The sequence below is a fragment of the Fusarium fujikuroi genome, chromosome FFUJ_chr04, assembly GCF_900079805.1.
Source record: "Fusarium fujikuroi IMI 58289 draft genome, chromosome FFUJ_chr04".
NCBI lineage: Eukaryota > Fungi > Ascomycota > Sordariomycetes > Hypocreales > Nectriaceae > Fusarium > Fusarium fujikuroi.
This window is the reverse complement of record NC_036625.1, coordinates 1,510,718-1,535,105: the sequence shown is the minus strand read 5'-3', so window position 1 is coordinate 1,535,105 and position 24,388 is coordinate 1,510,718. Positions and strand designations below refer to the sequence as shown.

The window sequence follows — 24,388 nt, the reverse complement described above, 5'->3', positions numbered from 1 at the left end:
CTCTTTCAGCTTTCATTTCGATTCTAATACGTTATGAACACCAGAGCAATGTTCATATCGTTCTAATTGCACCATGTTCAGCGACTAGCTGAAGATACAGGGTAGCTCGCCAACGTGAAGAGACTAATCAAGTGGTCGGCCAATGCAGCTCTTAAAACTACTTTGATTTATCGGAGTCATATTGATTCCACATACTCTCTTACATCGTGTAAATGAAGTTGAATGGCGGCCCGGTTCCGTCTTACATGCGTCCGAATAACCGGGGCCTGCTCTACCGAACAGTCAGTCCTGCCAGATCTGGATCGTGGGGGGGCCTTGGGGGCAAGAAAACACCGGACTTTGAGATGAGGTGTAAAAAATAAACTCAGCAAAAGATATCCTAAATTTATGTAAAGTTACCTAAATCTTTTTATCACTTAGGGTTAAGGTCTTGAGTTTTCTTTCCTCCCCTAGGGCGGCACCGAGGCCCCGGAGCGGAAACTAGAGGTGATGTCAAGATAGACGATGATAACCGTCAGTAATTGCCACTTTTGTCAGCCCAACACCGTCACATCGCTATGAACCATTGAAATGTCGCCTTCGTTAATGTCTACATAGGTGATTCCAAATCCTTACACGCTCCTTACGAATCCATCTCTTCCCTAAACATAACGTCCCGCCGTTGATGCTCTGTCGCAACGCCCTCTGTAGAGCTGTCCCGCGCTCACCACCAGCATCACATCTACCAAGACTCGCACAAATGGCTGCCCATATTTCTAACGGCAATGGCGCATTATCGCCGGCGTCTAGCTACGAAGGCGCGACACTTGCGGATCTTCCCAAGTCATGGCATTTGACCGAATCTCTTCCTGCCGATTCCATCTTCCCAACGCCTGCCGACTCCCACAAAACTCCTCGAGATCAGATTACACCTCGGCAAGTTCGCAATGCCGTATACACGTGGGTCCGGCCAGCCGAGCAGAAGGATCCGGAGCTCCTGGCCATCAGCCCAGCTGCGTTGCGCGATTTGGGAATCAAGTCTGGTGAAGAGTCCACCGATGACTTTAGGCAGCTAGTAGCTGGGAACAAGTTATATGGCTGGGATGAAGAGAAGCTTGAGGGAGGATATCCCTGGGCCCAGTGCTATGGAGGCTTCCAATTCGGACAATGGGCTGGCCAACTAGGCGACGGCAGGGCCATTTCTCTTTTTGAGACCACCAACCCTGCGTCTCGTGAGCGCTATGAGCTCCAACTCAAGGGTGCTGGCATGACACCCTACTCACGGTTCGCTGATGGAAAGGCGGTCCTACGATCCAGTATCCGAGAGTTCATTGTCTCGGAAGCACTCAATGCCCTCAAGATCCCCACTACTAGAGCGCTATCACTTACGCTTCTGCCAGATTCAAAGGTTCGTCGAGAGACCATTGAGCCGGGAGCCATCGTTCTGCGTTTTGCTCAGTCGTGGTTGCGTCTTGGTAACTTTGATATCCTTCGAGCTAGAGGAGACCGTAAGCTTATTAGACAACTGGCCACATACATCGCCGAGGACGTATTTGGTGGCTGGGATAAGCTGCCAGGTCGACTTGAAGACCCTGAAGAGCCTGTTAAATCACTGGATCCCAAGCGTGGAGTTTCTTCTGAGACTATCGAAGGAGAAAATGGTTCCGAAGAGAACAGATTTACGAGGTTGTATCGTGAAATTGTACGGCGCAATGCCAAAGTGGTGGCCCACTGGCAAGCGTATGGGTTTATGAATGGTGTTTTGGTAAGTTGCTCATGACTGCGAAATAGAACCCCTGCTGACCTATAACAGAACACGGACAACACCTCGATCTACGGGCTTTCAATAGATTTTGGTCCATTTGCTTTCATGGACAATTTTGATCCTGCTTATACACCCAATCATGATGATTACACCCTTCGCTATAGTTACAGAAACCAACCGACCATTATCTGGTGGAACCTCGTTCGCTTTGGCGAGGCCATCGGTGAACTCATGGGCGCAGGCGCCAATGTTGACGATACAACTTTTGTCAACGAAGGCGTTACCAAAGAGCAAGAGGCTGAAGTAGTGGCAAGGGCCGAGAAGCTTATTACACAGGCTGGAGAAGAGTACAAGGCAGTGTTCCTCGCAGAGTACAAACGACTCATGACTGCTCGTCTGGGTCTCAAGACGCACAAGGACTCTGACTTTGATATCCTTTTCAGTGAGGCTCTCGACACTTTGGAGGCCCTGGAACTTGACTTTCACCACTTCTTTCGTCGTCTCAGCAAGCTTAAGTTGCAGGATATCGCTACGAGAGAAGCACGGAACGAGAAGGCGTCTGTCTTCTTCCACAAAGAAGGGCCCCCAACAACTATTTCCGAGGAGGATGCCAGAGCGCGTCTTGAGATCTGGCTTGAAAGCTGGCGCGAGCGTATCATCGAAGATTGGAAGGACGGGGGAGGGAACGTCTCAGAATCTACAGACGGTGACAGAATCGAGGCGATGAAGCGAGTGAACCCCAACTTCGTTCCTCGCGGTTGGATCCTTGATGAGCTCATCCAACGCGTCGAGAAGGGTGGCGAGCGAGATGTGCTTAACCGCGTCATGCACATGTCTCTCAACCCATTTGAAGATCGCTGGGATGGAGAGACATTCAATGGAAAGACGTACAATGGCGATAAAGATGAGGAGCTTCGATGGACAGATGATCCCCCAAAGACCGAGCGAGCTATGCAATGCAGCTGCAGTTCATAGATGACTACATAGGCCCAAAATGGAGACGCGTACACTTTTTGATGCATGAAAAATATTACGACTACTCTGAGTATTTGGTTGGTGATATGTAACGACCGGCGGTAAGAGGCAGCGGTCATGGAGATTGGTTACTCTTCCATGCTTCCATAAACGGCGTGAATATTGATCTTGAGCACAAGATAGAGGAAGACTCGACTGAAGCAACAGCTCTACCGAAGTAGATCTGTTGCGCAAGCTCACCTACAATAAAATGTGCCCGTGTACAATTAATTTGGTAGGAGAAGAAAAATTCAAAAAGCTCCAGCAGCAAAATGCAAAATATGAGGTGGGATCCAGTGCTGTGGCCTGAGGCAGGAAGAAATCGACACTGGCCAATGAGCATTAACGTAAATTAATCGCGGACTAGCGCCACTAAATCCATCACCCGAACAGCAGGTTCCCTTTCAAGACGTCAACGACTGAGCATATATTCGCCGCCAGCGACCCTGCAACCCTTTTCATCTTCCCTCCGTCAAGGCGACACGATGCTCCGAAATACTCTAGCACGTTCGGCTTGGCGGACGAGCCGGCGGGCGGTCAATGTCTCGCGAACCTTCGCGACGACAAGCCAGCGCCCGGCCGAGGTGGAGCTGACAATTGGTGAGCATCTTTGTGCATAGAGCCATTGACAACGATATAGAGGCTAACCTCGTTGCTAGATGGAAAGAAGGTTTCGATTGAAGGTATGATGGGTTGTTTGGCTGTATTTATGGGCGCCTATTGACGGAATTGTAGCTGGTTCTGCTCTTATTCAAGCCTGCGAGAAGGCGGGATCAACAGTCCCTCGGTATGTCAAGATGGTTCGTGCCAAGTTTGAAAAGCCTAGCTAACTCTTTCTAGATACTGCTACCACGAGTGCGATACCCTCGAATCCTCCCACGATCGATTCATCGCTGACAATGCTTCAGGAAGCTTATGATTGCCGGTAACTGCCGAATGTGTCTGGTGGAGGTTGAGAGGGCCCCGAAGCCCGTTGCCTCTTGTGCTTGGCCCGTACAGCCCGGAATGGTTGTCAAGACTAACTCCCCTCTGACCCACAAGGCCCGAGAGGGTGTCATGGAGTTTTTGCTGGCTAACCATCCCCTCGATTGTCCTGTTTGTGATCAGGGTGGTGAGTGTGATCTTCAAGATCAGTCTATGCGTTACGGAGCCGACCGAGGCCGATTCCACGAGATTGGCGGCAAGCGAGCCGTCGAGGACAAGAACATTGGCCCCCTGATCAAGACTTCGATGAACCGATGTATTCACTGCACCCGATGTATTCGTTTCTCCAACGATATTGCCGGAGCTCCGGAGATGGGTTCCACTGGCCGTGGCAACGATATTCAGATTGGCACCTATCTCGAAAAGAACCTGGACTCCGAGATGTCTGGTAACGTTATCGACCTCTGCCCCGTTGGTGCTCTTACGTCAAAGCCCTATGCTTTCCGAGCTCGTCCTTGGGAGTTGAAGCACACCGAGTCTATTGACGTTCTCGACGGTCTTGGTTCCAACATCCGTGTCGACTCCCGTGGTTTAGAGGTCATGCGAATTCTGCCCCGACTTAACGACGACGTGAACGAGGAGTGGATCAACGACAAGACCCGATTTGCCTGTGACGGCCTCAAGACTCAGCGACTGACCATGCCTCTGGTCCGCCGTGAGGGTCGCTTCGAGCCTGCTGATTGGGAGGAGGCTCTCACTGAGATTGGTCGTGCTTATCAGATTAAGAACCCTCAGGGCAACGAATTCAAGGTCATCGCTGGTGCTCTTACTGAGGTCGAGTCTCTGGTCGTCGCCAAGGATATGGCCAACAAGCTTGGCTCTGAGAACCTGGCTCTCGATACCCCTACCGGGAGCCAACCCATCGCCCACGGTGTTGATGTCCGATCCAACTTCCTTTTCAATTCTCAGATCTGGGGTATTGAGGAGGCTGATGCAATCCTAATTGTTGGCAGCAACCCTCGGCATGAGGCTGCCGTTCTCAATGCTCGTATCCGAAAGCAGTGGCTCCGATCCGACCTTGAGATCGGTGTTGTTGGCGAGACATGGGACTCCACATTCGAGTTCGAGCACTTTGGTACCGACCACGCTGCTCTCAAGTCCGCTCTCTCTGGCCCCTTCGGAGAGACCCTTAAGAATGCCAAACGACCTATGATTATTCTTGGCTCTGGTGTTACTGACCACGCGGATGCCAAGGCATACTACGAGACCATTGGTGCTTTCGTTGATAAGCATGCTTCTAACTTCCGAACTGAGGAGTGGCAGGGCTACAACGTCCTCCAGCGTGAGGCTTCTCGTGCTGGTGCTTTTGAAGTTGGCTTCACTACTCCCTCTGCTGAGGTTGCCCAGACCAAGCCCAAGTTCGTGTGGCTCCTTGGTGCTGATGAGGTGAACGAGGCAGATATCCCTAAGGACGCTTTTGTTGTCTACCAGGGTCACCACGGTGACAAGGGTGCTCAGATTGCTGACATTGTCCTTCCCGGTGCTGCCTATACTGAGAAGGCTGGTACCTACATAAACACTGAAGGCCGTGTCCAGATGACACGAGCTGCAACCTCCCTCCCCGGTGCATCTCGAACTGACTGGAAGATTCTCCGAGCTGCCAGTGAGTTCCTTGGCGCTCCTCTCCCATATGACGATGTTGCCATGGTCCGAGACCGTATGGTCGAAATCAGCCCTGCTCTGGCTGCTTATGACGTTATCGAGCCCGTCGCTCTCCCTGCTCTGAGCAAGGTCCAGCTCGTCGACCAGAATAAGGGTGCCCAGGTCACCGGAACACCTCTCAAGAAGGTTATTGACAACTTCTACTTCACCGATGTTATCTCACGAAGGTATGTGAAATCAATTCAGAATTTAGTAAATTTCCCTATTAACATTATGCCTAGCTCTCCTACAATGGCTCGCTGCTCAGCCGCTAAGGCCACGGGTGACCCTAGGACAAACTTTATGGCTCCTGGCATGGAGGAGGATAAGCCCATGGGCCAGGTTGAGTACGGTGTATGAGGCGGTGGCTGCAAAAGAATAGAAATATTTGCTTTGTTTTTATGCGTCTGGGAAGTTCGTAGCATCTGTACATATAGGACGTCGGGCGGAGGCTGAGGGTAGATGAGTTGAATACCTAATTCCTTCACTACGACGTGCACCTCGTCAAATGATTCATCATGGCAACTTTCGCTTGCGATTCGGGTTCGCGAGGAACATGTACATCTTCTTGTCGTGGTTGACTTGCGACGCCCCGTTGACATACTTGATGCTTTGAGGTATGGCATGCTGCCGTCCAGGTGAACGAGCCGAATTCTAGTTGACTCGACGCTCGTGGTCTTGCCTTAGCTGCTCCTTTTTGATATCTGCCTCGAGGAGCTCTCGGCGATGGTTGATCTCAGTCTCACGATGCGCTGCCATCTCCGAAAAATGAAGCACGTTGCGCATCTGCTCGTAAGCTTGGCGTTCTCGCAATGATCGAGCATTAGAAGCGTCGAGATTTGGTCTCGGGATCTTCTCCGTGTTTGGGATACCTGGCTTTGCTGGAGCCTCCATGTTTGCGACCATGATGCCGAGTTCCTGGGATGTAAGGCCAAGTGGCACGTCTGGGTTGACCTGGCCGCCTTGCAGCTCTTCAAGGGCTTGAAAGCGGCGCCCTTCCTGGAAGATGCGTTCACGTTCGCGAACAACGAGGGCGAGGAAATTCTCTCGATCTTCGACTGCGTGAGTATTCAGAGCATCGAGCTCTTTCTGCAGGCAATCGAGCTTGGTGAACGAGGAAGAGCTGAGAGAATCCTTGAGTTTGTCGTTCTCGCCGATAGGGCAGAAAATGGCCGGCGCGCATGACATCAGCCTTGGGATGATGGGATGACCTTCAGGGTCTGAAATCCCCATCAGAGGGTTAACGGTTGCGGTAGGTCGAGGAGCTTGCGCCATGGCTTTTATTTTAAGTGTTTTGGTAGAATGGGGGATGAGACATGGCAAACTTTGTGGCTGTTTGTGCAGTTGGTGTTGCACTGAGGCTGAGGTTGTTGGAGGTGAGTGGGTGGGTGGAGGGCGAATATTAGAGGGTTGCTGTAATGTGATTGTACCTGCATATGACAGGCAGGCAACCTCACCTAACAGAAGTGAAGGTGAAAATAGGTAGGTAATAAAAACTGTCGATCTGAGCCTTCCTTTTTTTTTTTTTTTTCGAGAGGGGGGGAGGGCGGCTAGCTAGGCTTACACAATATTCAGTCGCCATGAAACAAAGTCTTAATTTATCTTGATAAATGGCTTGGAAATAGTTACAACAAGTGCCAAGTACCTATGCCGATATCTACCTGATACATACTCCAAAATGCAAAATGACCACGCTTCTCTTGTTACAAATACAATGATAACCCCATACTCCATAAAACGCCTAATACTTGTGATCATACACCGAAAGCAATAATCATTCAGTTGCCCGACAGAAAGTCTACTGGGGGCACCTATTGATTCCCCAGCTTGAGTTATCTGCCCTTAGTGGCCCAATGTATGCCAGGTTAGCTTGAAAGTTCGACAGAGCCATGGCCACCACCTAATGCGGTGAGAGACAGTGTTGCACCCTGTTGATATACGCCTGATTATCGTTACCAGGCTGAGTGACCTCGAGGGGTGCTGTAGTCGGATCGTACCCTGCCGTACCATCACCCTCGAGAAGGCAACACATTTCGGACATATTCCCTAACAAGCCTGACAGCTGCCCTCACCAGATCTTCTAGGCGACGGTCCTTGCGCTTTCTCAGCCATAATAACACGACAGTCAGAATGACAAAGTCGGCGAACAAATGCTTCATAGCCACCCAGGCAAACCATTTCACCCAAGCTGGTAAGCTGCGTTCCTTCTTTGCTCGCCACTCTCGACCTGTTGTAATTTGTTCTCGTAACGCAGCTACCTCAGCAGACATGGTTGTCAGGGCACGCTCGACCTTTCGCTGCCACCGGCCACTAACTCGATCGTGATTTTGCGTTCCATCGATATCATCGTCCTCGAGTTCAAGTTGCTTCTGGGACCGGAGTTCCGCTTCGTCGTACTCGCTCATCGGTCTGATCTCCTTCATAGGGCCTTCGGCATCGCTTGCTTGGGCAGCGTCTTCGTATGGTTGGGATGCACCGGCCGATCGATTCGCTCGCGGCGACGATAATGATGAGCTTGGGCTGTTATTCTTGATCTGATTCCAGACAAATTCGAGTTCTGACACAAGTTCTTCGGCATCCCTGGGAGACTGTGTTAGTGTAACCCGATCGTACCGTGACCTGCGCTGGGCTTCAGGGGAGCGCTTACGGCGTGGTCGCATATCGATGCATCGTATCTATCAGCGCCTCGATGTACCTTCTCTTGGATTCTGTTCGGCTTAGTCCTTTTTGCAGATTCCATGCATCCCATTTGTCCTTCTCGCGCTGTAGGTCGTCGGAAGCCATTCCGGAGGCGGCTGTTGGACGTTCCATTACACCGTCGACATCACCCTCCATAGCCTGCTTATAAAGTCCATATAGCCGGAGTCGATCGGTTGGAGGTGGCCTCGATGCGCCAGTCTTGGGTATCTTTTTGACGGTATTGAGAGCGTGTACAAACACGCGATCTGTATCATCACGTCAGCCACCGTGGTACAACATCCATATGAGGCGCAAATTGGAAAATGCAGCATACCTACTGAGTCCGCCATATTGGCGGTTATGTTTTATGACGAAAGATGGCTCGCGGCTCGCGAATTGCGGCCGACAGAGGTGGTGGCGATTGCGTCGAGCTTAAGCTCAACCTTGGACCTGGGGTCCTTTATCGGACCTGGAGCCGTCCGGACCGCGGCTTGTTGGCCGAGATAACGGAACCCCACAGAGAGAAAGGTCCCGAATAGAAAGGAGAATAAGAAGCTCGCAATTGATTGTGAAGTGACGGGTATACCGAAAGAAATAAAGGATTGAATAATTAGTTTACACGTATAAGGCAATAAAAGAAGTCTAGTCGCCGTGTATTATGACTCCATTCGGACAGAAAATAAGAGGGTCATTGAACCTAAGATGAGTTAATGCGATCAGAAGCAATTGGATGATGATGATAGATCTGTTCCTAGAGCATGCGGAGGCCTGTTTATCGGCAAATGTTTGACCTCGGCGCACTTCACGGCACGCCAACACGGACACGGAGGATGTGCTTTCAGGGCCGGTTCCACTAGAAAAGGGTTCCCCAGGGGTAAGGTAAACTACCTAGCTTCCCCTCAATACCCTCATGTGTCTGGGCCTGGGGTCATTTCACATGGGAAAGGCCTGGAGCTCGGCCTGATTTCATGATCACAACAGCATAAAACAACTCCTCGTTAGGCTTGAGTCCCAACTGATCAGAGGATAGACATTTTCTAGCTTAAATGTTCTCGTCTTTTATCATATATCTGTTTCTTTACTTATAGATTTATTTATTATTTACTGGCAATTATTTTATGATTTGAGGAACTATGTATTGTATTTATTATCTCATCGTGACCCCGGTTTTATGTTTCTAGAATTCTCTTATCTAGCATTATGCCTGAGTAGCTGACTCCTTTTCCCGTGCTTCCTTTATCCAAGCCTCTTTCTTAGCTTCATAGACCTTCAATTGCTTCTTATTCTCCAAGACAGACTTCGCTGCCTTCTCGCCAGCTTCTTTCTTCCCGAGAGCCGTCCCAAAACCTAGCAGCTTCCCGGCCTCTCCCCACCCATCTAGATAGACGCCAATAGTAAACAAGGGGAGATTGAGGTTCTTATCCTTCTTGTTGCAAGGCATGTCTTCGTAACGAAGTTTGATGCCCCTGACGACGATTGATCGAGCAAGGCGTTCTTTGTTCGACGATGGCGCCTTGGGCCCCACGGTTGGTTTAGCTTGTGTAGTGACTGTCTGCTCCGTGGGTGCTGTAGTGGCGGAGGATCGAGCTAGAAATCGCTGGCCTTTCAATACGTTTTTGCGATGCTGCTCTGCTTGCCTGATTTGATCCTTGATTGTCCCAGCCCAGAGTGCTTTGAGCCAAGCGACGGCATTCGCGGCGCCGTGGGGATCTGATTTGACGACTGCTCCAACGTACGCTTCGAAAACGTCGCCTTGGATCTTGATCGTCTCCTTGTCTCTCCCGCTTCGACTAATCAAATCCACCATTGAGCCCATATCCGTGGGAATCTTTGTTTTATACTGCATGCCGTATTGTCGATAATAATCTGAGAGCGTGAGGTTGCGGACCAGTTGTTCACGAAGTTGACTACTTCGTCCAGTGGGTAGGCTGTCAAAAGTTTCAAAGACAAGCTCTGTGGATATCATTTCGAGGGCTGCATCACCATACCACTCCAACCTCTCATAGTTAGGCCATCCTAGCCCAGGATGCCTGAAAACTTGCTCCTCAAGTTCTGGGCTTATCGGTGGCAGAGGTGGTAGGCATGGAGGGATATCTGCCACGGTCCAGCGCGACACCCCAGGCGCGACAGAAGCAATAGTGCCAGTCAGAGGAACCTTTTCTGAAACGAGTTGCACGCGCTTGCGTGGCTCATTCTCTACGCTGTGATCATCTTGGTTCGGCCTTTTAGACATATTGATTCTTGTTATGATGAGACGCGAATAAAAAACCTAAGTCCTGTGCTTTTCGATGTTTCATCAAATCTTAGGGACAAGACCCACAATTCAGCTATGAACGTTCTCAGCTGGCGAAAACTTGATATCTGAACCATAATAAGTGATGAAAATTCCTAGACAACTTTGGGCTACTACATTATTGGAGATGAGTTTCAGTTGGACCTTTTCCGAATACTATTTTTCCAAGGCAGTTATATAAGTTACCTCCTCAATGTATTTTCCGCTCCCTGACTCAAGGCCGTTAAGTCTTCTGACACTCGTGCCATTGACAACATTTATTTTTCATAAACACTGCATGAGTATTAACAATAGGATTTTAATCGAAATAACAGACTCCATAGAAAATTCCACAAGTACTTGATATCTGATCGAATCCCAACTTGTAAATCTAGTCGCAGGCACCCCATGTCTTCAATGGAGTGGAGGTATCGGAGTTTTGGTTGGTCTCAAGGCACTCCTTTGGTTGACCCACTAAATCTTCGCTCTGACCAATCAAGTGTTTTGCTCAACTTCACATCGGACGTCAAGTCAAGCTTCAAAAAAGCTAACAAGAGCAACGATTGATACCAAAGACGCCACGATGAGTGTCCCACGAGCGCGTATACTGGACTTGGTAAAGGTGAGTTTCTCCATGACATGATCTGGGTCCATCTAATGATATTCCGTAGGCGCAATGCCAGGTCTTCGCGACCTCATACAACCCCGAAGGTGTACGCATGGGCAACAAGGTCCTACGACAGAGATTAAGAGGACCGGCCATGGCGGCTTACTATCCTCGGAAGACAGCGACGATCAAGGATCTCAAGCGAGAGTTCGGACCGACACTGGCTACCTGGGACGAGGGTGAGGAGGATCGCTTCGAGTATATTGAAGAGTAAGCTAGATATTGGGAACCTCAAGGATATGTGCAAGTGCTGACGGCGTGATCTCTAGGCTCAAGCTCCGCGGAAAGAGTGCACCCAAGAAGAAGAAGGGACCTCCAGGTATGTAGATTGCATACCGGGAAAAACTAGGTACTAACACCCTGCAGCTCCCACTCACAAGAAGCGATAAATCAAACAATAATGACGACGATATTTCCAATGTTGGCCCGGGCGGCAAAGAGACATCTTACCATGGATCATGAGTGTTGACCGATGTGCCAATCCAGACGCTAATTGTACGACTCATAAAGCCTGGCCGAGGGATGGAGGTGGCCGTAGGAGCCAATAGATCCTCAAGTGGCCTTCCATCACAGTATGTATAATCATTTGTATCAGTACCCATTACATCAATCATGTTTCGAAATTTCTGCTCTTTGTGCTATGCCTCTTTATGTTCAGTCTATTGGGCTGTTCCACTATTGGTATACTCCAACAACTCGAAGGCTCTTCGCATGACTCCTGAATACCCTAACAGTGACGCATCGGCTAAAGAACACATGATTTGCACTGAAGTAGCAAATGCATTTGCAGACACACACCAACTCCGCTGAATAAAAACTGTTTCAAAGGTTGCTGGTGAGCTCTTTGATACCACAGCTGCTTGATCATAAGACTTTTCTCTGACCTTGTGTCGCGTGCAGTCAAGGACTGACATCTGGTTTATTCCTTTCGCTCTTACCTCACTCAGATCCTATTGACATTAACTCCAAACTGAAGCAAGAACTTCCAGCTAGAATACCGAGCACCTTCGATACGAGTCCAAAGCTAGGAGCTTAGGTCGGCATGTGCGCCATGTGTTGCCGAGCCTGTCCTGCATATATCGATCTGTCTCTTGATACTGAATCACAGGTACACGATTCGGAACACTGACTTCCCTGTATGCTCGAACAAATTCGAGAATTCAGGGAGCCATGTCACCGTAAAGTAGTATAGTCTTCCATAATATACCCCCATTTGCTTCCACTGCCAGTCGGGTGCCCGCTGCGACTGACACTTGCAATAAAAGTGGAAGGAGCAGTGGTGGTTTAGGTAGGCTGTAACTGTCGGCTGCTGGCACCTGCCGCTTCTACGCTTCTTTCATCCGCACTTCCCTCCTACTTGGCCCTGTGGAAAAATCTGCGTCAGTGAATAACCTCCCCTTCCTTCACCACCATCCTCTCTTCCTTTTCTTCCTCTTCTTCACTCTCTCCCCTCTACACTCTCTTCCTTTCACAATCAACTCCTTCTTGGACCACAAACTTGACACATCTACACTCGTTCACTATCTCATCGTGTGTTCCCTACAGCTCACTCTGTCGTCTACAATTCTTATCTGACTGCTACATCACCAAAACCACTTCGCCGAGACTCGGGCCAATTGTCGCGACATCATGTCTTCAGCTGGGTCTACTGGGGTCTCTCCTGAACGGACTGTTCCCATCTTCGCTGCCAATGTGCACGCCGAAAACTCAAATCCCTTGCCACTTACCCCGGGCTCGGTAAGTAGACTTTTCCCGCATCAACATTCTCTGATAAAGTTCATCCTTGATGGCATCTCTTCTTGCCGACGTTCGGTAACCACCTACTAACTACGGACGCAGAAGGAAGCCGGCAAGAGCATTCCTGCAAAGAAGAACATCGCCGCTCTATCCACTTCGAAGTTGGCGAACCAAGGCCTTCCAAAGGTGAAACAAAACGTCTGTCCGAGATGTCGAGTTTGCAAGTTGCTGACCGTGTTAGAAGATGAAACTCAGCCATGATAGCTCGACCACCGATCAGGTGTACCCTGTGGATAAACTCCTTGCAAAGCTCTCTGAGCAGCAATCTGCCCTGAATCAGCAAAACGATGCCAACAAGCTCAGGGACGAAACCAACCAGTATGCGAGAGCATTTGATCATGCATCTTCGAGCAACTCTCTCCCCGTCACTCCTGCTACTGATGCTTTCCCAAGCACAGCTCCTACCACGCGCCCTGCAAGTGCCACCTTGGATGAAGCTCGTAGCGAGAGCGAAGAGGTAATGCGTTTGAAGTTACAGCTCGCCCAGGCACAGAACGAAATCTCGAAGCTTGATCAGGAACTAGCCGAGACACGCGTTGTGAAAACCACAGCCGAAGTGCCCCCTTTCGGAACTCGTGGTCCAGTCTATCCCCCTCGCGAGAATACCTGGGGCCCTCCCGACGACAGTCACTCTGACACCAGTGACGCCATGTCCGCTTCGACATTCAATCGTACCCGAGAGATATGGGGCAACCAGCCAATCTTTGCCAACACAGTCCAGGCACCAGTCATTGAACCAACCCCAGGAAAATGGCTCGGAGGGCGTGTCTTCAGCCAACCTTGTTCTGAACCTACCGGAACGCCCTTTCCCGTGATGGAAGGATACCGAAGTGAACGCCTGACCCCAGATACGGAGATGATGCGATCGAACTACGGGCGTCGAGGAAACCGCTTCGAGGGCCGTTTCAACTCACCTCAACCATTCGGACCTGGCTACGGAGGAGGACTTAATAGTCCCATGAATCAGTCCGACTACATGGGAAGTCCTGCACCTGGCACACCGTTGAATGCTCCCCAAGGGTTGGGTCCTATGGGTGTGTATCCACCGTATCCCAACCCTGCTGGGACACCTCTCTCACCTCACGCTTCCGAGTTTACCACTGGTTCTGGATGGAAGAATGAGGTTGGTTTGCCTGCGTTGTACTCACACAGAACGCTAAACCCGAGACAGGTGTTGGCGCCCGATGACCAGACCTACCTCGCTCCGACAGAGCCGCTGAATTATCGCCGTCTTTTGGATCGTAACGTGAACTGCAACTGGAAGTATATTGTTGACAAGATAGTCTGCAACAACGATCAACAAGCTTCCATCTTCCTGCAGCAGAAGCTCAAGGTCGGAACCGCTGACCAGAAGTTCGAAATTGTCGACGCAATCGTCGCCCAGGCCTATCCATTGATGATCAATCGCTTTGGCAACTTTTTGGTGCAGCGATGCTTTGAGCATGGGACACCTGACCAAGTCATCAACATCGCGGAAGCCATTCGGGGCAACACGCTGAATCTTTCTATGGATCCCTTCGGATGTCACGTCGTTCAAAAGGCATTTGACTCTGTTCCTGAAAACTTCAAGGCTATCATGGTTCACGAACTTCTTCGTCGAATCCCTGAGACGGTCATTCACCGTTATGCCTGCCACGTCTGGCAGAAGCTTTTTGAGCTGCGTTGGACAGAGTCACCCCCACAGATCATGAAATTTGTCAATGACGCTCTGAGGGGCATGTGGCATGAGGTTGCCCTGGGAGAGACTGGTAGTCTTGTTGTGCAGAATATTTTTGAAAACTGCCTCGAAGAGGATAAGGTAAGTCAACCCATTGATCGTCAAAATTATAAGCTAACTCGGACCAACAGCGCCCTTGTATCGAAGAAGTCCTTGCCAACATTGATATCGTCGCCCATGGGCAATTTGGCAACTGGTGTATCCAGCATATTTGTGAACACGGTGCTCCCCCGGATCGCAGTCGAGCTATTGACCATGTTATTCGTTACGCCGCTGAGTACAGTACCGATCAGTTCGCTTCGAAGGTCGTCGAGAAGTGTCTCAAAATTGGAGGTGCAGAATTCCTTGGTCGTTATCTGGACCGAGTCTGTGAAGGTCGTCGTGACCGTACTCGCATCCCACTGATTGACATTGCAAGTGACCAATACGGCAACTATCTCATTCAGTGGATTCTTAACAATGCCTCTCCCCAGCATCGCGAAATCGTTGCTGCCCACATCAGAAAGCACATGGTTTCACTGCGAGGTTCCAAGTTTGGCTCCCGAGTTGGTATGCTCTGTACCAACCACGCGGTCGCAACTCGTCCTGGTCCTGGTGCTGGCCCTGGGATGGGTGGACGCATGGGACCTGGGCCGCGCTACAACAATGGTTACCGCTGAAGTCTTTCTCCCTTGCCCATCGATCTTTGGCATCGACGAGGACTCTGCCTGCTGGAAATGCAGAGCCTCCCCGATTCTTCCCTTATTTTCTTTTCATTCTTCTTTTCATCCTTGTCAAGGAACCCTATCTGAATCACCAATCATTCCACTCGTCAAGATCACGTAGCAAACCAGAATATGTCGACCTTTCTTAAGAAACATCTCCCAACGCAAGTAATTTACAGATCACACGTCATCCTACGCCCAGCTAGCTACAGCCTGCTCGGGTGCATTGGACACATTATGGTTATCGATTTTGCAATATGGAGGAGATGGCAGATGCTAATCACCACAGCAGCCCTCGCAGGACTGGCCCTCTTATCCCACCGCTCATAGGCTGCTACTCGAAGGGTGAGCGGTAACACGCCTGATGGGATACTAGAGCCACGCTTCTTCAGTCAGTTAGCGAGTATGAGTGATGGTGATCCGAAAGGATGCCTTTAGAGGTCAGGGAGAGTTCACGAATTTGTATGTTGTTTTTCTGTGCGGATGCTGGGTTTCGGCGTCTCCCTATAGCACTCGGGTCGTCACGGTAGTTATTAAACACCTTTTAATAAACGATTGATGCTTTTATTATCTTATAACTTATGCTTCTCCTATATGCTGTGATAGTACGTCGCCACATCTATAGTACCTCGGTGATTTTGTTCCGCCCAGCGTCAGAATCAAGTGTATTTTTGCCAGCGAACGCTACTCCCAACGCCATTGATGCTATATGATATTGATAAATGGCGTTCTGGAAACTAAGAAGCCCCAGCTGCCGAAGAAACAGGCCCATCGTCTTGTACTGGGGGGAATTCTGTGTCGAGTGCTTTTGGTAGATCTGGGAGGGCAGGCATGTCAACTGTGGTATCCTTTTCCCACGGCTTTCTGGGAACAGCTCTCGCTCCAACTGGCTTCACAGCCTGTATCAAGGTTAGCGTAGGCGCGTTGCCGCCGCTCAGATTTGGACCTACAGGATCTCTGACAACAGTGTTTGGGATCTGGCGGATACCAGGCACAGGCTTGCCTTCTTGGATAAGTTTGATCATTTCGGCAAATCCCATTGGGTAACTTGGTTGATCTTGTGAGCCAGACTGAGCAGCAGCAGTTTTTCGATCAACGTATAGATCTGTCTTTGGTGCAGCTTTCTGCCAGTCTAGGACCGGCACTGGAGAAGCATTGGCTACGTCTCGCTGGCGATATTCCTCAGGCAGGACATCTGGGGGCTGATAGTCAGGATTACTGGCAAGCCACGCCTTGTAGGCACTGAATTCAATGCTGACACCAATGCGCTGAGCATAGTAGAATATTCGAGCGTGGATAGCCATATCTGCGAGAGATGCTTGAGGGTTTTGCTGGCCTGGTTGGCCAAGAATAGCGTAGAGACCAGACTGGGATTCATGTCAGTGACCGGGTTATAGACATACGATATTATGTGATATAATATTACCATAAAGCTTTTATCCTTTGTCCACGGGTATGTGTCAAATGCAGTGAAGATAGCAGTCTCTTCTTTCAGGGCTCTGATGCGGTCAGCTCCAGTGAGTGACCCTTGGGCTGATGAAGCCTCCTGTTGTTGATCCATTGGAGGAGGTCTCGATTGGGTGAATATTGGTATCTGCAGGCACTCAATGAGTTATGAACACGGATGCTGAGATATGAGGGTTCAATGTCATCAAGAGAGTGGTACTATAGTGATAGTGATAGTGTGCAAGGGTTCTCACTAACATGTGAGAGGACAATCCGGGGTTGGTAAAGCTCACAGGACTACTAACTACTAACCTTGGTCAAGGCTTGACTTATTCGGGACTTAGGGTCACCCAGCGCAGAGCCTCTGAAACAGCAGTGAAGAGCGAGAGCCTCGGTAGACGTCGGTTTATACACTGAGGTGAGTTAAGCTCAGGTCGGCTGCTATCGCACTGGCTCACGTGGGGCTGACTGTTTAGACTAAAAACGTGAGACGTGACTATGAGAGTGTGAGAGGAGGGCTCAGGATTAATCGCAGTGGAAGGTCTAGGCAGATTTTGTGTATCTGTGTGTGCAAAGACGAGGCAGACAAGTCAGATCATGCAAATACTAAATATTCGTTCAAGAATATCAAGCTCCGATCTTCGCAGTCACTCAAGACCAAGCTTCACCCCAGGGGAATGGTCGCGATAAGATAGCGCGCAGACCCACTACTAGCTTCCATCCACCTTCATCATCCATCACTAGGTACTGGTATCACCGTTCTTCTGTTACCCCTTGACTTTGTCTACTTTGTCATCGGTTATTTTAGTTGCCTTTTTGATATTAAGAGATCAACAATTTCTGCCTTTTCTTCATAGCCATAGGCTAATTCTTCAATCTTCTGCCAGGCTGGCCCTAAGCTCCCCCGCCGTCGTCCAGATGAATCGAGCCGCAGTGAGAACCTTAAGGACGACCTCACCTTCGACCGTCCGCACCCTCTCCCGCACTCCTCGTCGTGGCTTTGCCGTCTCGTCCTTCACTCTCGCCCAGGCAAGATCCAAGGCTAGTGCACACGCTCGAAACGCTCGCCGCAACCCTGCAGGTGCCATTCCCTTGAGGTCCTCTATGTACTTTCGTCGCCTGCCAGTCGCGCTGGTATCCAGTATCGTTGTCGGATACGGCGCCTGGTACTCTCTGAACAGCTCTGATACCCCTAGCTCGGTTGTAGGCCCTAGGACTAGCCTCGCATCGACTCAGACAGCGGATGTATTACCAACTCGGACTGTTCTCGTAGTGGGCGCCGACGAACTTAGACAAGGCACCATTGTTGGCGAGGGGCCCATCTCCAAGGCAACTAGTGACGACGGGCGTCGCATCGTCGAAATGTTGACACCCGACCAAGCAACGCAGAAGCTTCGTCGCCTCGAACAGTCTTTTTCCGTCAGCCGAGGACAGGGCGTCACACGTTACGACCTGGTACAGCTGCCCAGTAACGACCCAATCGAGGACGATCACGCCGAGAAGATTGTCCAAGTCCCAAGCAGATCTTCCGTCGAGACAGATAACAGCGATTGGATGTTTTGGGGTGTTTTCGACGGCCATTCGTAAGTATTCATCTTGTGATAGAGCTTGTATCACAGTTTAAGAAGAGGGTGTTAACTCACACGACACAGGGGATGGACTACTTCTGCAACCTTGAGGGAAAGCCTGATTAACTACGTCGCCCGCGAATTGAACGAAACTTATAAGAAGGCTTCCGGCGATCTTCCTTCTGAGGATGCAGTAAATCTGGCCATCAAGACTGGGTTCAACAACCTGGATAACGAGATCGTCCACAAGAGCGTGGAGAAGGTGTTTAAGGGCGGTTCCAAGACCGTCGCAGCCGAGATTCTACAGCCCGCACTATCAGGATCGTGCGCCCTGCTATCATTCTACGACAGCCGCAGCAACCTCCTACGGGTTGCATGCACTGGTGACTCTCGCGCAGTCCTTGGTCGCAGAGCAGGGAACGGAAAGTGGACAGCCACTGCTCTGTCAGAAGATCAGACGGGTAGCAACCCTCAAGAGGTTGAGCGCATGCGCAAGGAGCATCCTGGGGAGGACCACGTCATCCGAAATGGCCGTGTTCTTGGTGGATTAGAGCCCAGTCGTGCCTTTGGAGACGCCGTCTACAAGTGGAGCAGAGATGTTGCCTGGAAGTTGCGCGAGAACTTCTTTGGTCGCAGCCCTTCACCTCTTTTAAAGACTCCTCCCTATGTCACCGCCGAGCCTATCGTTACAACTACCAAGGTCCACCCTGAGAATGGCGATTTCCTTGTCCTGGCAACCGATGGCCTCTGGGAGATGCTCACCAATGAAGAGGTTGTTGGCCTTGTAGGCAAGTGGATTGAGACCCAGGGACAGTCTGGAACCAATTCACAGTTTGATGCTGCATGGAACAAGATCTTTGGCTCATCAAAAACACCATTACCCGTTGAGGAGAGCAAGACCGCCGGACCCGATGGCAACAAGACCCCCATCCGCGTTCAGCAATGGGGTATTGACCCGGATGCTAAGGATCGGTTCACAGTGAAGGATAAGAATGTTGCTACACACCTTGTCCGAAACGCCCTTGGTGGCAACAACGACGAGCAGGTCTGTGCTTTGCTCACGCTGCCCTCGCCTTTCTCACGACGATACCGGTAAGTTATGGCATTGGCGTTAAGCAGCATATTACTAAATATTCTCAGTGATGATTTGACTGTTCAAGTCATCTTCTTCGGCCACGGGGAGAAGACAGGCGAGGTAACTGTCAATCTCGAGGCTACAGCTGGAGAAGGTGTCAAGGCGAAGCTATAAGGTCGCCATGCTTCTCACTTATTGTCATTCATCTTGGAGACCGCAGGAGAGGTTGTATGTGCTAGTACGGAGGTATCACTAATGGAGTTTGGCGGCGTTTGCAGATTCCCATGAGCGAACCAAGATATATTTGCTTTGTTCATTCTATTGTTGTTGTTGTTTTCATGAGAGGCGCGCAATGACAAGGATCGGTTTCATGAGCGGTATTGTCGAAGATTTTGGAGTTCCTGTCAGGGAAATAAACGGCATCTTCTTTGCGTTGACTTGGTCATGCCAGGATGTTTGCATCGAGGATTGTACTTAAAACGGATTGCAGTAGCGAGGTCCGAAAGTTGAATAAATAATTTGAGATGACTGCCCTTATGCTAAAGAAATCACGCCGGTTTATGCTGACCTGGTTACCTTAGATATGCTAGACCTACTAACATCTCAATCAATAAGACTGTTGTGATGAGACGGAAGGGAATGGCCAAGAAACGGTGACATGCTGCAATCAGCCTGATATGCTCTATTTTCCATCCTTGGGCCACAGAAGTTTTCTCGATTTCAGACTCCAGCACATTCTGATGAAGATAAGAGCCCAGACGATGATGATTGCAGCGGTCATGACAGAGGCAAATATATGCAGGCCATTGCTATCAAATATTTTACCCATGACACTGGTAGCGGTAACCTGTAAGACACCAATTGAGCATACAGTGAAAGTGGTGTGGTGAAAAGTGTTACATACAAGAGCCGTATTAGGGAAAACAAAAGACCACCACGTCATCTGGAACGGCAAATGATGGCCGGAAAGAGAGTATTTCCACAATGCGCCGACGCAAACAATGAAGAACCACATGGCAAGTCCCCAGAGCCAGAGGCTGACGAGAATGCTGATGACTTTGATGATAGCGGCAAACTGAGGGTTGTCAAGAAAGTTTGGAGGTATTACCAAGTCTGCTTGGCTGCCGAGTTGAGCTGATGTTGTCAGACATGATACATATGTTGCAAGGCATTCGAAACGTACCTATGCCAGCAGCGGTAAAGCCATAGGGACCGATAGACATGAACTAGCAAGGGTCAGCAACGTTAAAGAAAGGAGAGAGTGTGTACGCACGATGCCGGGCCTCTGCATGTCCCTAGGGAGCTTCTGCGTCATGAGGCGGTATATGAAGGCCGACGAAATCATGAAAGCGATCAGACAACCGGTTCCTTGAATAGCAGTGGCCCCGAGTGCCATTGCAACAGTGTTGGTTGATAGTTTGTGACCAGCTGAATCTGCAGCCGCGATGAGGTTTGCTGCAAAGGGGGCATTGAGTAACAGAGGGTACGCTGGGAAGACCCAGGTTGGTGTCATGGTATGGACGGGGAAGATTCTGGTCATGACAGTCAGCCGGCCAGGTCAGCAGAGCATATAAACTTGAGCGTACAGAGTAGACCATAATATGAGATATAGAAATGCGCTGAGGGAGACGCTCAGGGCAGCGTAAACCCAGAAGACACACTCCATAGTGTGGACTAGCCATATGCCGGTGTGCGGAATACCGTATTGGCAGGTGTTGATTAATATTACAGCAATACTGAGTTTGTCAGAATATTTTTGAACTCCGATAATAGTTGTCTGTTGCTTACGACACCAACTGGTTGTTGTTAGTTTTAACAGCATGCCATAAGAGGAGGGAGCCCTACTGAAGCTGATATGAAGAGCGACTCAACTTGGTCTGTGAAGGAGTTTACGAAACTCCCAGGCCTCAGATGGAATCTTGTACAGATAAGAATACAATTCATTGCAAAAAGGACGATGTTGAGAAAGAAGAAGAAGAGGCCAATGCCACGCAGCCAAGATGCTTCCCACTTCACTAGCAAGAGTTAACTATTTGCTTCTGGGACGCAACATGAGAGTTAGTGTATTTACATGAGTAAATAATATTTGCAATGCCTCCAGTCGACATGGTCTATTACAGGGTTAGCGAGGTCAGCGACATCGGTAAGTCAAGACGATGACATACCATAGTGAAATATGTCCATTGATAGCAGGCGATGCGGTCTCGAATGCCAACCTTTTGGTTTCCAGGGCCCTTCTCAGCTGTTGCGATGACATGGTTCAGGCTATTTGAAGTGAGAGCGGACTCATTGTTGAGTAATCGACCTGGACGGGCATGGCCGTTGGTATGCTCAGGGGGTATAGCAGTGATATATGATGGCCGTTGAGATAAGGCCGGCCGCGGCACGACATGATGTCTTGAATGGGCGGTCCCTGGAGCAGCTGGAGCCGAGGCCACGACGGAGAAGAAGGGTGGGTTCTCTTCAGACGGAGACTCATAGCCCGTAGCCAGGGCCGACGTCGACCCGGATGGCGGGACCGGAGACGGAGACGGAGGCTGCAGCTCGGCCCCGGCTACCATTGGATCACTGGCGGGGGCCATTCTGGAGGAGGGCCGTCAATGTCGTCAGCGCGACGGGCGAGTAGCTTTGAGACGCAATAGAGAGCCACGAGGGCACTAGGTTCCATATGCGAAAAAGCAATATGAAAATAAACCAAATGCGCGACAAAGACGAGATGGTGGAGAACCAGTGTCCCAAAGTTGGCGAGTGGCATAGTGAATTGAATTGGACGTCAGGGGAGTGGTAGTGGCAGTGGTAGTGGTAGTGACGGGATAGTGGAGGGCGTGATCGGGATTAATGCCCTGTTTTTGCGGGTTTCGGGAGATCGGGAGAGGGAGCGATAAAGTCTTGTGCCCAAGACAGATCGGCACAAGTTTCGATGTTTGTGTCGGCAAGATAGAGTCTCTGTTCGTATCCGCGTGAGCCGCTGGTGGAGGGTGTGTTTTTTGGTGTAAGGGTGAAGTGAGGTTGATCAAGGATGAAGATGAATGAGTACAGTCAGTTTTACAAGCTCCTCTAAAGACGGGAGAGCCCAGACAGGGCTTGTTTACGAATAAATTAAAGATCATTCAAACAAGCGTAAATAAATGAATCATCTCATACATCAAGATCTGGGATACTACTATTTGATCGGGTATTGATCTTAGCAAGGAATGGATTAATTATCTACTCGACACAGCCAATACTTTCCATCGTGAAGAGGTGATCGGCCCTGAGAGATCACTATCAAGATACAGAGTAATAGCGCGCACCTTAGTTACCTAGTACTTATGGTTTGAATTATCACGTGAGCAGTAGAGAGGCACCTCCGGCATCGCTCCCCATTTCCGCCTTGATCGAATAGTAGTTGACGACGATTACGGGCAGCAATTGATCATTCGGGTCGATCTCAACTAAATACAATATACAATATGCTGATTTGTCTATCGTGGCTATTGAAAAAGCTTCCGTAGGACGTTTCACTGTTTCTTTTGTCTTTCAAGGCACCTCCTCCATTGACAGAGCTCCAGGTCTTGAAGATACGGTCGAGATGAGGGTTGAAGTTTCGATAAGAACCAGGATTAGAGGATCCATGCTTCAAAAACGATTTGGTGCTCAATTGCTGTTTGGTCACCAGCCCTGCTGGCTGTTGTAGATCAGCCTATCAAGTTGAAAACCATATCCAATTGCTTTCATCTAACATCTGTTATTGGATGAGAAATCGATGTCAGCGGGCTATTCAACGGCAATGCGGGGCGATCCATAATTACCCGAGCTGCACGTGATACCTTAGTTAATGCCACCTTGCGTACAGGCATAGGTAGCTCCTAGAGCTTCATATACCTACAAGGTACTAAGCTTCACTCTTGTCGAAACACTAGCCAAATTTAAGGCCCAAGGTTCAACGTCAATTGCAATTAATCAAATCTCAACTACATCTGATAGAAATACACCACCTCCCCATGAGAGATAGAGTTCGGCTTATTCTTATAGTATGTCACGTTGAAACTCGACACAACCCCTCACCATCATGTCTTTCACCAATACACCCGTCACTCGGCTCGGTGTGGTCAGCCTGGTAGCTGGCTCTATCATCGCGAGTGTTCTTGACGTCAAGCACTACTTCTACATTCTCATCGACACACACATATGGAGATACCGGCAATTTTGGAGAATCTTGGCCTACCAGCTATGCTATGTCAACTCCACAGAGCTACTTTTTGCTGCCATGTCGTTATACAACCTTCGCATCGTTGAGAGAATGTGGGGTTCTCGCAAGTTCGCTGTGAGTGACTTTCATGAAACCTTCTTTTTTACACTGCTGATAGCATCTTCTGCAGTCCTTCCTGACTGTCACTTTCTTCATCACCTCCATCATACCGCCTGTTGTCTCGATGGTATTGCGGCCTCTCGCTGCTGGATGGTTCAACTACGTCCCGGCTGGACCAACTCCTATTATCTTTGCTATCCTAGCTCAGTATCATGCCATGGTTCCGCACATGTACAAGTATCGAGTTGCCACGTCTGAGGCACCTCCCACCGACCGACCATTCGTTGGTCTCACGTTCTCGGATAAGTCCTACAAGTACGCCATTGCGTTGCATCTCGCACTCTTGCAATGGCCAGGCTCGGTCCTGGGTGCAGCCACTGGATGGATTGTTGGATACTCGTGGCGGGAAGGACTTCTCCCGGCTGCCCTTGTGCGCTGGCGAGTGCCGGGCTGGGTTGTAGGACTAAGCTCTCATAGACGAAGTGCCGAGTTTGAAGGCCTTAGACGTCGACTCGAGGACGAGAACTCGACAACAGCTGTTGCAACCGGAGCTCAGGCTTCAACGGAGAGCCAGGCAGAGCGCCGGAGAACGATGGGGCAGCAAATCATGGATCAAGTCCGAGAGGTGCTTTAGTGGTCGGTACGTACGTTAGCAATATCTAGCATTATGCTTTGTCACAATTGGACAATAGCCAATGGCTTCCGAAAAATTGCGGGATAGGGGACTTCAATATTGAAGAGCATACTTTGGCTCCTGGGGAATGTGTCAGCCCAGTGAGCATATGACAT

General features: G+C 49.8%; 11 protein-coding genes; 6 read left to right on the top strand and 5 right to left on the bottom strand.

Moving 5' to 3' along the window:
* Positions 1-739: 739 nt before the first annotated feature.
* FFUJ_13473 (probable FMP40 Found in Mitochondrial Proteome) lies at positions 740-2,719 on the top strand (the record flags this gene model as incomplete). XM_023576163.1 has 2 exons in its annotated part: positions 740-1,744; positions 1,793-2,719. 2 exons carry the CDS (start codon positions 740-742, stop codon positions 2,717-2,719), a joined length of 1,932 nt encoding a protein of 643 aa, XP_023429354.1.
* Positions 2,720-3,243: 524 nt separating this feature from the next.
* FFUJ_13472 (probable NADH dehydrogenase (ubiquinone) 78K chain precursor) lies at positions 3,244-5,743 on the top strand (the record flags this gene model as incomplete). XM_023576161.1 has 6 exons in its annotated part: positions 3,244-3,358; positions 3,418-3,441; positions 3,494-3,545; positions 3,599-3,613; positions 3,667-5,571; positions 5,626-5,743. The coding sequence occupies 6 exons, from the start codon at positions 3,244-3,246 to the stop codon at positions 5,741-5,743; spliced, it is 2,229 nt and encodes a 742-aa protein (XP_023429353.1).
* A 294-nt stretch (positions 5,744-6,037) lies between these two features.
* On the bottom strand, positions 6,038-6,658 carry FFUJ_13471 (uncharacterized protein; the record flags this gene model as incomplete). The annotated part of the gene is made up of 1 exon (XM_023576160.1): positions 6,038-6,658. One exon carries the CDS (start codon positions 6,656-6,658, stop codon positions 6,038-6,040), a length of 621 nt encoding a protein of 206 aa, XP_023429352.1.
* A 734-nt stretch (positions 6,659-7,392) lies between these two features.
* Positions 7,393-8,412, bottom strand: FFUJ_13470 (related to endozepine; the record flags this gene model as incomplete). XM_023576159.1 has 3 exons in its annotated part: positions 7,393-7,963; positions 8,031-8,328; positions 8,397-8,412. 3 exons carry the CDS (start codon positions 8,410-8,412, stop codon positions 7,393-7,395), a joined length of 885 nt encoding a protein of 294 aa, XP_023429614.1.
* An 848-nt stretch (positions 8,413-9,260) lies between these two features.
* Positions 9,261-10,295, bottom strand: FFUJ_13469 (related to Ribonuclease III; the record flags this gene model as incomplete). The annotated part of the gene is made up of 1 exon (XM_023576158.1): positions 9,261-10,295. One exon carries the CDS (start codon positions 10,293-10,295, stop codon positions 9,261-9,263), a length of 1,035 nt encoding a protein of 344 aa, XP_023429351.1.
* A 622-nt stretch (positions 10,296-10,917) lies between these two features.
* Positions 10,918-11,390, top strand: FFUJ_13468 (related to RSM27 Mitochondrial ribosomal protein, small subunit; the record flags this gene model as incomplete). XM_023576157.1 has 4 exons in its annotated part: positions 10,918-10,956; positions 11,006-11,211; positions 11,271-11,320; positions 11,368-11,390. 4 exons carry the CDS (start codon positions 10,918-10,920, stop codon positions 11,388-11,390), a joined length of 318 nt encoding a protein of 105 aa, XP_023429350.1.
* A 1,240-nt stretch (positions 11,391-12,630) lies between these two features.
* On the top strand, positions 12,631-15,174 carry FFUJ_13467 (related to RNA-binding protein pumilio; the record flags this gene model as incomplete). XM_023576156.1 has 4 exons in its annotated part: positions 12,631-12,738; positions 12,841-12,936; positions 13,019-14,596; positions 14,647-15,174. The coding sequence occupies 4 exons, from the start codon at positions 12,631-12,633 to the stop codon at positions 15,172-15,174; spliced, it is 2,310 nt and encodes a 769-aa protein (XP_023429349.1).
* A 782-nt stretch (positions 15,175-15,956) lies between these two features.
* On the bottom strand, positions 15,957-16,780 carry FFUJ_13466 (uncharacterized protein; the record flags this gene model as incomplete). XM_023576155.1 has 3 exons in its annotated part: positions 15,957-16,118; positions 16,170-16,586; positions 16,646-16,780. 3 exons carry the CDS (start codon positions 16,778-16,780, stop codon positions 15,957-15,959), a joined length of 714 nt encoding a protein of 237 aa, XP_023429348.1.
* Positions 16,781-17,583: 803 nt separating this feature from the next.
* FFUJ_13465 (related to Type 2C Protein Phosphatase) lies at positions 17,584-19,482 on the top strand (the record flags this gene model as incomplete). XM_023576154.1 has 3 exons in its annotated part: positions 17,584-18,248; positions 18,318-19,325; positions 19,374-19,482. The coding sequence occupies 3 exons, from the start codon at positions 17,584-17,586 to the stop codon at positions 19,480-19,482; spliced, it is 1,782 nt and encodes a 593-aa protein (XP_023429347.1).
* A 508-nt stretch (positions 19,483-19,990) lies between these two features.
* On the bottom strand, positions 19,991-21,890 carry FFUJ_13464 (probable C4-dicarboxylate transport protein mae1; the record flags this gene model as incomplete). XM_023576153.1 has 9 exons in its annotated part: positions 19,991-20,155; positions 20,213-20,442; positions 20,492-20,534; positions 20,582-20,840; positions 20,895-21,044; positions 21,097-21,104; positions 21,154-21,323; positions 21,380-21,419; positions 21,474-21,890. 9 exons carry the CDS (start codon positions 21,888-21,890, stop codon positions 19,991-19,993), a joined length of 1,482 nt encoding a protein of 493 aa, XP_023429613.1.
* Positions 21,891-23,359: 1,469 nt separating this feature from the next.
* Positions 23,360-24,233, top strand: FFUJ_13463 (uncharacterized protein; the record flags this gene model as incomplete). XM_023576152.1 has 2 exons in its annotated part: positions 23,360-23,614; positions 23,670-24,233. The coding sequence occupies 2 exons, from the start codon at positions 23,360-23,362 to the stop codon at positions 24,231-24,233; spliced, it is 819 nt and encodes a 272-aa protein (XP_023429346.1).
* Positions 24,234-24,388: the final 155 nt, after the last annotated feature.